Here is an 11,402-nt window from a genome sequence, read left to right as displayed (position 1 = left end):
TCACACCCAACACGTCCCGCCATGAACTCATCCTCTTCCCTCAAGCCGCCTCCTCCTTGTTTTCTGTCTCAGTCGTTGGCACCAACTGCCTAGTTGCCGAAGCCCGAATATGGGAGTCATCCTTAACTCTTCTCCTCATCCTTCAAATATAGTCAATAACAAAGTCTTGTTATTTATTGCTCTGACGTCTCTCTTGTATTTATCCAGTTCTTTTTATCCCTTCCACCTCGTAGTGCAGGCCATCATTTTTTCCCTACCCTACTGCAGCAGCCTCCTAAGTTGTCTTCCTTCCTCTGGGTTGGCGTCTTGTAGTCAGTTCTCTGCCCTGCAGCTGGAGTGATCTTTGCCAAGTGCAGATCTGACCATGTCACACCTGGTCGTGCTTAACCACCTTCATTTTGTTATTGCTGTCGTTAGGATGAGGTACACATTCCTTGATTTGCCTTCTGTATATCCGAGTTTGCATCTGTTGTCTGGTGTCCTATCTGGTTTAGCATTTGTCTTGGGAAAAAAGTGTCCCAGTGTGAAAAACAAATTATATGATCGTCCTCAGCACGTCAGGCACTCTTCATGTGGTGCCTCCCTGCCTGCATACAGTGCCACTCACCCCGTCGGTCCTTAGATCCTGGTTTCAGCTCTGCAGTTTCCCCTCGTTTTCACACCTTCCAGCATACTGTGACTTCTTCCTGGAACTCTGCCGCCTTCATGGTTGTTCTACCATAACCGGCTCTCCCGTTTGAGGATAAGCTCTGAGAGGGCAGAAGACAGCCAGTTAGTGGTAGGAGAATTATAACTGCTATCTTCCCATTGTATCCTTAGCACCTAGCCCATATAGGACATTATTAGTATTTCCTGAAAGAACAAAGAGTGCATTGGAATGGCCTGAGACAGGGCTTAGGTTGACAAGCATAGGAAATTAGTGTGGTTTTCTAGGTATTGAGGTCTGGTATTAGGGTGATAGCAGCGAGGACAAAGTGTAAGATTTGACAGAAAATTGGATATACAAGGAGGGAAATTCAGATTACTCCCAAGTTGTGAATAACTGGGCAAATGGGTGGTGGTGGTAATAGAAACTGGGAAGAAGGCAGGAGGAGCAGTAGATTTGGGAGGAATAATACGAGATTCTTTTTCAGTATTTGAGTCTGACGCTTAGGGCTACGTCTAAGTGGATCTGGGACATGGAAGAGAAGGTTCCTGAACTAAAGGTAATTTGGAAGTTGTGAGGTGATGGTTAAAGCTGTAGAAACAGATGAGATGGCAAAAAGAAGTACAGAGGAAGAGTGGGCTGTGGGGAAACCCTCAGTTAGGGCACAGGAGGAAAAAGAGCCAGTGAAAGAGAAATAGTTGAGGATGCAAAAGAAAATCACAAGAGTGCTTTGTTCCCCCTTGAGGAGTGGAGATATGAAGCTGTGTTCACACCAAATGCTGAAGAAGTTGGGGAGAATACATGATAAAAGGCCATTTTCTTGGGCAATTAGGTCATGGTGACCTTCTGGAAAGCAATTTCAGTGAAAGGATTATGAGGAATGTGAGTGAATGAAGAAAAAGAGAACACTGGTATTTTTTATTTTACCATTAAGGCCAATGAAATAAATGAAAATATTTTTGCATTCAAGGGAATTTATTATATTACCAGTTCTTTTTATGATCAAGAATAACATATATAATAGCACTTACTCATCTCTCTATATGGCATTTATTGAATTACTCGTTAGCGTTTTTGGTTTCCCCGCTCATTGAACCTCTGCGGCCTCAGCTTACTCACTTTCAGTCCATAACACCCAGCTCAGGCATAGATGCCTACCAGCAGTGAGTTACAGCTTAGCAGGGCAGAACGAGGCATAGGAGGCAGGACGTGACAAAAGCCGTGTACTCAGATGCCTTAAAAACCGAAAGGACAGCCATAGTAGGAGGAGTTCTTCTCTAAAATTGGCGCTTTACCCTGCTGTGATAATGACGGCTCATTCCTGCCTTTCCTCTCCTAGAGTGAGTTCTCTGAGGACCAGGACTGGGGCTTAGTTACGTGGCACACACCCGGCCTGCCTTCTTCCGGCTTTACTCCTGACTCTCTTATTCAGAGATCTGCGTGCCCTCCTTTTATAGTAAATGTAGATTATGTGACAGACTTTAAATTCATTTCAACATTTGAGTGCCCAGGTCTCATTGAATACTGTGAATCCTATTAAGTTGCTTCTCTGAAGGTACTGAGATGTTTCTCTTTGAACTTCTTGAATATTTTTATTAGTTGCAAAATGTGCCTGCTTAAAATGGCATTAACTATATGCAAAGTAGTATATAATTTTATTAAGGATTTAATAATCATAATGCAATTACTTGCAAAGAATGTATGAACATGTTGCTGGATGGTATAAAGATAAAGTTTAAGAAACTAGACTTACTAATGGAGTTCAAATTCTAGTTACTTCAAAATAAATATTTGCTAGAATCAACTAGTAAATCTAGAAAACTATTAGAAATCGTTTTTAGAAAGCCCTACCAATTTAGAATAGTTACAAATGGCAAAGCAACAACAAAAAAAGCCACATAGTCAATTATCCGTGCTGGATTATGTAAAAGCAATTTAAAAAATCTTGTGTTAGTGTCCTCAAGATTCTCGTCCTGGTACTGAAATCTGCTAGGGAGCATTAACCCAGACATAATGGAATTAAGAGGTGAGACAATATTGCTCAAATAGAGAATGTGACATTGTAAGGACGGTATGAAGAATGTGGTCTTTTTGGTCAGAAGGATCTGAGTCTGAATCCCAATTCCATGATTTACTAGTTAGTTATTAGCTTTGGACAAATTAGCGAATCTCCCAAACCTGAATTTCTTTATCTGTAAAATGAAGCTAGTTCCCATGGGAATCGTTAAGAGAATTAAATGAGGTAACCTGTATCTCCATCGTGCCTGGCCCATACGCGCCAGCACAAGGTTAGCCCTCTGCTGAGAATAATGTGGCCGTGATTAAATGGACTGGAGCATGAGACGCGCCTCTTAGCGGCTGAAGCAGGGAAGGAGGCAGTGCACCTGCACTCACGCAGCGAAGAAATGGCTGATGGTCAATAAATTGGTCTGAGCTCCTGATTTTTAAAGGAAAAATTTTGGAAGGGCCCAAGGCAAGAGAAGCAAGAGAACAGTGAGATCACCAGAAAGGAGAGAAGAAAATACAGGAGTTTTCAGTAGAGAAACTTTCTCAGCCCGTTTGCTGTTTCGCTTTAACTCTGTACCTGTCAGCTGTGTGGGTACCATGGCACATGATGTTGCTCAGTTCACAGTGCACAGCAACCCCCACTTGTACACGATTTAGGAAGACAGCTTTTTAATCCAACCTCAGTTTAGAGGAGTTCTCTTCCTTGAGGAATGCCATATTAAGGCCGTTCTTAAAAGTGATTTCCAGGCTTTTAAAACACGGGTTACCAATACCGTTGGTCTCATTTATCACTGAAGAGAAGCAGCTGACGACTTCTTGGAGGACTTTTAACCAGTACCGGTCGGTAACTGGTCAAGTAAGTTATGACAGTTCAAAGTGCGTCTTCACTCAAATTAGGAAGGTTCAGTGGCTCCTGTAAAGTATTCTGCTAGGTCATCAATAAGGGATCAATAAAAAAACTTCTAAAAGCTATTCATGCACATAATTCAGTAAATCTACCAAAAAAGAAAAAGAAGAAAAGGACTTAGCCTTGAGGTTTAAAAGAGTTAATTAGAAGGGTACAGGTCAGGTGCATTCGCCCCAGCAATGCCAGTGTGATAGGGAGCGTCCATTGTAGCATTGGCATGGCACGTCAGAGGGACACAGTGCAGAAAGCATTCAGGGCTGACAGCCTGCAGGGGGGCTCATGGGATCTCACCGCGTTTGGGAGTACTCAACGATCTGTCTCTGTTTGGTAAGAGCTTTGTAAAAGCAGGTAAAGGGAAACGAGCTGAAACTTTCCTCTCTGGTTTATTTCCTTATTTGCATTTCTAATGATAATTCAAAGAAGGCTGTTTGTATTTGCAATGAATGACAAAGAATCCTAATTGGAAAACAAAATTAAATCTCCCTTCAAGGAGGGATTAAAAAAAAAGTGGGATATTCATAAAATAGAGTATTACTAGGCAATAAAGAAAATTAATCTCTAAGACACGTTGCTTGAAAGAAGACAGTTGATGGAATCATAGTAATTCCATTTATTTGGAGTTCAAGAACAGGCAAAATTCCTCTCTGGAGGAGCAGTGATTGCCTTGGCAGGAGGAAGGGATGGATTGGAAAGGGGCAGAAAGGAACTTTCTGGGGCAATAGACACGTTCTGTGTGTTGATGGAGGTGTTTACATAATTGGATACCCTTGACAAGCTCATTGTAAATTTAAGATCCGTGCATTTCACTGTATGCAAATCTTACCTTAATAAAAAAAATCTCCTTTGTACACAAGTTCTGGCTGCTGGAACTTCTTTACAGATAGTAATTATTCCTAAGGATCTAATTCTTTCAAAATTTCTTTCGTATTCTAAAACTTACTGTATTTGCCTGGGCAGTAATGAAGATGGTGGAGATTGCTTTTGTCCCGAGTAACTTGTGTAGGTTATAAGCAAACAGTCCTTTAGGAGTCCTGTACTCTTGCTCAATTAAGGGGTGAAATCACCATATTAAATCTCAACCTAAATATCACACAACGAAGGCTGCAAAACAAGTTAGATATGTAACTTTTCCATTATGCCGTCTGTAGCTAAACTATTTAACAGCAGACTTACGTTCCCAGTAGCCTGCCTCTTCACTAAACTCAAAGAACAGGACTTTTTTTTGTGAAAATGCCTTAAACATACAAAGTAAGCTCATATGAATCATAATATTTTAACTACTTTTACTGCTTATTCATGTGTTTGCGTATGATCATCGTTTCCATTGAAGGGAGGCGTTTAAGAGATCAAATATGGGCAATGAGATGAGCTAAGAAAATGTGCAGTTAACATTAAATGTGACCAAATGCACATTAAGAGGAAAAAATTTTCACCTAATTTTGAACAGAAGGATCGTATCACAAATAATAGTAATGGGGGAACAGAAAGTGTACTTGTCGGCCTCAGGACGTTTGTTTCCTTGTTTTTGGTAATCTCTTATTTCTGGCAGAAAACATAGAAAAATATTTCATGCAAGTAATTGGGGTGCACAGAGCATTGAGAAAGAATTTAAAGGAAAGATATATTTACAGGTAACAAGTAAAATTACACTTCTAAGACTAACGTGGAATTTAGAGGACAAATTAAATATAAGGAAACAGAGATGCCACGACAGGACATGACTTCAAATTCTTCCTAGAGATAGCATCAAAATAGCTGTGAAGGCTTAAAGTAGATAACCTCGTCACTTAAGAGGTTAAATAAAAATGCTTTCCAGAACCCGTTTTTCACATGGGCAGAGAGACTAGCTTTTTGTTTTTTAAGGTTCTTTTAAATCTGGAAAACTGTGATTCTCTTTTATTGTAACTTGGCCATCGTTCACCCTCGACTGGGAGATGCATGGCTCTTCATTACAAAGCTGCAGCATGCCAAGTATTGGTGCTGCTTTTCCGCTTGAAGATGCACTGATAGAATGTGTGGCTCTGAAACTGGCTCCCTGGGCCACGAGGTGTAAGCTGCTGCTGCTTCCGCCCGCCGCAGTGCAGTGCCTGCCTGTGTGGTTTGACACCCAAACACAGCGTTTAGAACCGTGTCTGACAGGCAGGGTTGGAGACCTAGTCATTTAGAGTAGAAAACGTGATTACTGGGAAAGGTCAGAAGCCATTTATTTACGGCTTTTATAATATGAACCCCTGCTTTGTTTGCTCGTGAGTTTTAAGCTAAAACTCACCTAATGCCAGACGCCCACACTAGAGACTGATTACCAAAGCCTTGCAGTGATTGCTTTCACCTAAAGCTGGTTTAAGCAAGAACTCATCCTAACTCACGGAATAAAAGATGAGTACACAGGAACGTACTGCTGCCATGCCCTTAACCACTGTGTACACCGCCCTGTTTTATCATTAATTGCTTCTTGCCCTTGCACAGTAAAGAAGGGTAAGTACTCTTGGTCTCTTGCTCATTTTTAAAAATCCTGACTGTAGAGGTTCGTAGTTCTGACAGTCATTGATGCTTCCCCAGCTGTTCCCCTAAGACCACATACTGCACTAGATTTATTATGAAGCGTCTTACTATAGAGTTGCTTTGCTGTGTTAAGATTCAGGCGTATACACTGTGCAAAGGCCCTGCGTACCATATGCAAGCAGACGTGTTTGTAAATTGCTTACGAGATGGAGCTTATTAGGTCCATCCAACAAATCTGCTGGTAGATGGTTCCAGTACTTGATACAGAGGACTGCACAGAAGACAGCCAGATACACTCAGGGTGTGGATATAATACAGGTGTTTATAAACAGACAGACAAATCCTTCAAAAGGGAAGATGACAATTTTTATTGTTATTACAAAAGCAAATTTTTTTAACCAGTCATTTGAATAATTGCAAGAGCAGACTAAGGGCTTAATCCTCACACAGGCACCAAGTCAGGCACAGTAGGTAGCTACAAATCATAAGAAAAAGGGTTCTTTACCTTGGATTCCCATTATTCCTACCTCGAGCATTCTGCCTTGCTTTGGAATTAGATTAAAAGACCCAGCAAACCTAATCAGTTCCCTTTATTCTTTTTTAAAAATGAGAGCTAGGTATTAACCTGCCGTCTAGTGAAAATAGCCACTAAATCCTGGCCTCAGAGAGATCCACATTTCCTTTCGAACAAACAGAAGAGACTAGTTGACGAAGAGCTGCGTCACTCTCTGAGCCCAGGGTGAGTCCTTGAAGTGCAGAGCTTGCAGGTCGGCCCACCATCCACTGCTGCGCGTGCTCGGTCACCTGAGGAGTGCGGGCCCCGCCCAGCACCAGCCCTCCTCCCGGGCAGGAGAGGAGGCAGCAGGGACTTGGGCTGACATCTTTAGCACTAAGCTAGTGTGCTGGGCAGACGGGAGCCTCAGGAAGCACAAGATGTCACTCTGCCTTTGCTGTCCACAAACCTGAGGTTGCCATGTTAAACTTTAAAGGGCACAGTGGCATGTGTGACAAGGCAGAAAGGACAATTACCATTCAAAGGGTTGCTTAAGAAATCCCGCCTAATCAGACCTGGTGCCTGTCTGCTTTTCCCTTATGTTGGCGAGCATGAAGCTTTGGCCGTCCACGCCCGCACCGCCAGGCCCTCTGAACACTCCTTAGTAAACAATCTGGCTGGCATGTTACCGTTTCCAGGAAGCACAGGATTAGAGGTACGTGAGAGCACAGTTACTGAAGGGAAGACGCGTGTTCTAGGACACTGAAAGACAAAAATATCCTGGAGCCAACACCATCACAAGGTGAAACCAGATCTACTCTATCTGAATTCTGGCAGTAAACTGGTTCCAATGGAATCCACTGAACTACTACAGGAAAACAAATACTTCCTATTCCATTTACTATGAAATCTAATACAACTGACCGCTAAATGTAAACCCACTAAGTCTTTTGTGTTGTGCATGTGTAATTACATTTATTTAACAAGTTGTTGCCATGGCAAGATCTCTAAAGAAAGAAACAAGATCATGAATATATTAGATGACATCTGCTAAAATCACTGAAAAATTAGCTGGAGGAAATTTAAGCCATATTATTTGGAGACACAAAATCGTCCCCTAAATTCTGTTGACTGCTATCTACCTTGCATGTCTGTGAGAGGATTCATGGCACAGTTTATTCTAATAAGGTAGGCCAACACTGAACATAACATTTAGTCATCCTACAACCAGACTACAGTGCTGTAACCAGAATTTTCACAAAGGGTTTCTAAAGGTTGAAAGTTGCCTCATCTTAAGAGCTGGAATAAAAACTGTCCTTCAACTCCCGTCAGTCCCTCCGCAAAGCAGTGAGGCTGTCCTCCCCGAAGCGGCAGTCCAGGCCCGTGAGGAAAGGTGCTGGCGCACTGTCGGGGGGAAAGATAATCAAAGGCCGTGGAGTCATGACAGGCATCACTAGTGTTCCTGAAGAGTGCCAGCGACTTCAGCCGAGTTCTGTCACAAGCTCCTCAGGGAAGCAGTGTTTGACCATAGTCCACCTTTTCCTTGGCTTACACACCTGGATCTGGCTGACACTCTGGCCTGAGACCTCTGCAGCCCTCAGCAGAGAGGGTGCCAGTGACGGCTCAGCTGCATCACGGTCCAAGTCCATCCGTGCCGTACAAGCAGTTCCTGGAGCTTACGCAACTAGCGCACGAGGCAGGAGGACCTGTCACAGCGAGCGATCTGTACTCTGACAATTTGCAAAGTTTGTACATTCAGGCATCACATAGTTCAAGACTTTCAATTCAAAACAAATATACATGGGCTTAATTATTCTAGAATAGTTTACTACTTGTCACTTAATTTCATGGCAATACACAGTCCAACTCTTTTGGTCTGATTTTACATAAATTTTCACTGGCTAAGTCCTTTTTGCAAATTAAAAACAAGAAATAGATACTGTATCTTCCCCTCTCCCACAGCAAGAAATAAGGGTTTAAATGGCAGTTACTTAGATGTTGACTTCAATGATAGCTTTCTTCTCAAACTCGGTTCATTAATTTAAAAAACTATAATTAAATAATCTAGCACAAAAGCTGTGTAAAGAACATCATTAATATAAAAAGATGCAAAGAAAATTATGATTCTAAAACACATCTATGCTAAAGATAGAGAAAAAATGTTTAGGTCTGTAACATTCTAAATCTGCAGTCAATTACCCTATTTTTGCAATGTCAACCAAAAAAAACACACTTGCACCTGCAAAAGACAAAATGACAGCATGGGACTCTGTCTTGCTTTCTAAAGGTCCAGCATCTCCGAACACGGCCGGTTGACTTCAGCCATTTTACCTCCTCGGCCAAACAACCTCAAAGCCCACAAAACGCCTGGTGCTGGCTAATTGAACGAGGTTTCTTTTAAATAATTAATTATCTGCACAAATGTGCAAGAATCCAATGAAATTTTTATTTCATAATTAGATTTATATTTATTACCTTTTGTTTTTCAGAGGGAAGCCCTTCACCATTGATTCCTCTCTGTCCTTTTGCTTAAGTGTCTTGGCAACAAGCACATAATATTCTAAAAGTGTGCATGTTTTAATAGCAAACATAAGTGGTTCTTAAAAAATGTGTTCAATTTAAAAATGGAAATCTATCTTTGGAAATAATTTCAGTGACTCTTAAAGATTCCTTAAATCCAGGCAATTGCTAGTATTTTGTTCTTAGTAACTTGGAAGTACAGAAGAGTTGTTACGTACTGATTAAAGCCCCCATATTTCCCAGAAAAATAAAAGCCCAGAGGTTTGCAGACATCATCAAATTTATTTAAATTTCAAGCAATTTAATAGCCAGGAGGATAGTTATAGGAAGCTGCAGGACATAACTTTGCTCTGTCCTAAATGTAGCCTCATTCACGACATGGATGGGAATTCTATAATTAAGAAAACAGGATTAGATTAAGTTGTATGTTTTTTAACTGGAAATACAGTCTGACTAGGCTTTTCTTTTCTGAGGAGGAAGATTACAGGGAAGGGCCTTGTCATTAAATATACAAAGTATCTTATTTAGAGAGAAACCGCAATCTGCAAGAGGCCAAGTCTTCGATAAATGGCAGCACTCAAAATCAATGGGGGAGGCTTCCAATAAACCCAGAAATTCTCTCTTCTGTTTCCCACTTATTCTCATTAACAATTTCAAAGTCATGACAGTTATAGCAGAAAGTCAGCCTTCAATCTAAAAAACACCACAATGCTATACTGTGGTTCATCCAAAACACAGTTCAGCAAATTCAGCTTTATATTTAAGAAAACAGTCAATTTCAAATAATTGAGAAAAACTTCTACTGTGCTTGATCTACGCATCACCGTTAACGTTAGTCTGTGCAGATTCCGATGGTTGTAAATACGTGTTCATTTAGTTGCTGGATGAACTTCAGCTTTACCCAGCAAGGGTCATCCAACCTTTAAAACAACTGATACGAACAGTAAACGGAGTAATTTGTAGAACGGGCACTTGCAATGGGTACGCTTTTCATACTAGATGCATGCAGCTCTTATAAATACTAAAGGAGGCGTTTTTGCCAGGTCTCAACATGCTTACTTTATTGTGAGTTCCACTAATTTAACAAGTTAATGGAATTTTCTGTAGGGGTACAATTTCATTATGCTTTACTGATAAAACTACAGTATGCTGTTCTTTTATTTTAAAACAACTTACTGCGTTTAAGAAATCACGTTAAAATATAAATTGGCGGAAAATAACTGATAGACCTCATACAGCAGTGCCGCAGCTGCAGAAAGGTGTTTGATGTATGTATGCATTAACCGCTAGAAGAGGGGCCACACTGACTCTGTCCCTTAATACAAACTGGAACATTGTTTGTTTGTAAATGCCTCATTTAAAGTAGTGGATAGGGAGAGTTTAGAAAAGTCCAAGTAATAAAATGTATTCAATTACTTGGGAAAGTTAAAAAGCTAATGCAACAATGTTACATCCAGATAAAAAACATTATTCAAAAGCAATTCAAATACCGAAAAGGGTTTCAAATTGAATATTTTATTAACATGGTAGTTGTTTTGTAACATGTGCACACACACTCGCACACTCAGAATGATCTGCCTGGGGGAAAAAAAAGACTAAGTATACCTAAGGGGAAAATGAAAAATAAAAAAATTCCTGTAGGTTTTCATTATTGTAGGCAATTATGTCCACATCACTTACAAAGCTATTGCCAAATCTGTCCAGGGAAGCCGAGTTTGAGAGGGGAAGAAAAAAATCTCAGGAAAAATTCAACAGTGGCATAGCAGAGCTCTCAATATGAGAAAGCTGACATAATGTGGACTTTTGCTGTGAATTTTGTCTTTGCAAAATACAGGGAGAGGTTTGTCAATGGGCAGAAAATAAGAGAAGGCGGTGTGAAGTAGGCTTTTGCAGTCAATTTTCCTCACAGTATTGTGCAGGGTCATCAAGAAAATGCTTAGTCTTTCTCTGGAACCAGTTTCAGAACTTTTCCAATTGCAATGGTCTTACCTAGAAATAAAGTTAAAACAAAACAAAACAAAAGCAACCTTTTCAGTAGTTAACAGCAAGGCTATGTAAGGTATTAAAGCTTGTTAATTTCAATCATAAAAATATTTTTACAATGTAAATTACTGATCAACTGGCTTTACCACTAAAGGCATGATTTCTGATTCGGTAGTCTTAACAAGTGGGTCTTCTGGGGGGAGGTGAAAAGACAGGATTTCCTATATCAAAAACCTATGCTTGGACAAGTAAAGTGTGGAATATCCACACAATGCAATTACTATTTGCAATAGAAAGGAATGCAGTACATACAATACGTGATACAACACGGTTGAAACTCAAAA

At 40.6% G+C, this 11,402-nt stretch overlaps 1 protein-coding gene and 1 long non-coding RNA gene across 7 annotated transcripts in view; one reads left to right on the top strand and one right to left on the bottom strand.

The window, feature by feature from the left end:
* Positions 1-11,402, top strand: part of LOC138917014 (uncharacterized) — a 38,772-nt gene that overhangs the window by 1,728 nt on the left and 25,642 nt on the right. The window lies entirely within an intron of this gene.
* The window catches only part of GSPT1 (G1 to S phase transition 1), a 34,019-nt gene continuing 29,023 nt past the window's right edge, over positions 6,407-11,402 (bottom strand). For all 6 annotated transcript variants that reach the window (XM_005598909.4, XM_003362737.5, XM_070231005.1 and 3 more), the window contains exon 15: positions 6,407-11,064. In XM_005598909.4, coding sequence (XP_005598966.1) covers positions 11,012-11,064 — 53 coding nt within the window. In that variant the 3' untranslated portion in view covers positions 6,407-11,011. The remainder of the gene's footprint in view (positions 11,065-11,402) is intronic.

Source organism: Equus caballus, chromosome 13, assembly GCF_041296265.1.
Source record: "Equus caballus isolate H_3958 breed thoroughbred chromosome 13, TB-T2T, whole genome shotgun sequence".
In the NCBI taxonomy this organism is placed as follows: domain Eukaryota; kingdom Metazoa; phylum Chordata; class Mammalia; order Perissodactyla; family Equidae; genus Equus; species Equus caballus.
The sequence above is the reverse complement of the archived record's forward strand: the minus strand, read 5'-3'. Positions and strand labels throughout refer to the sequence as shown.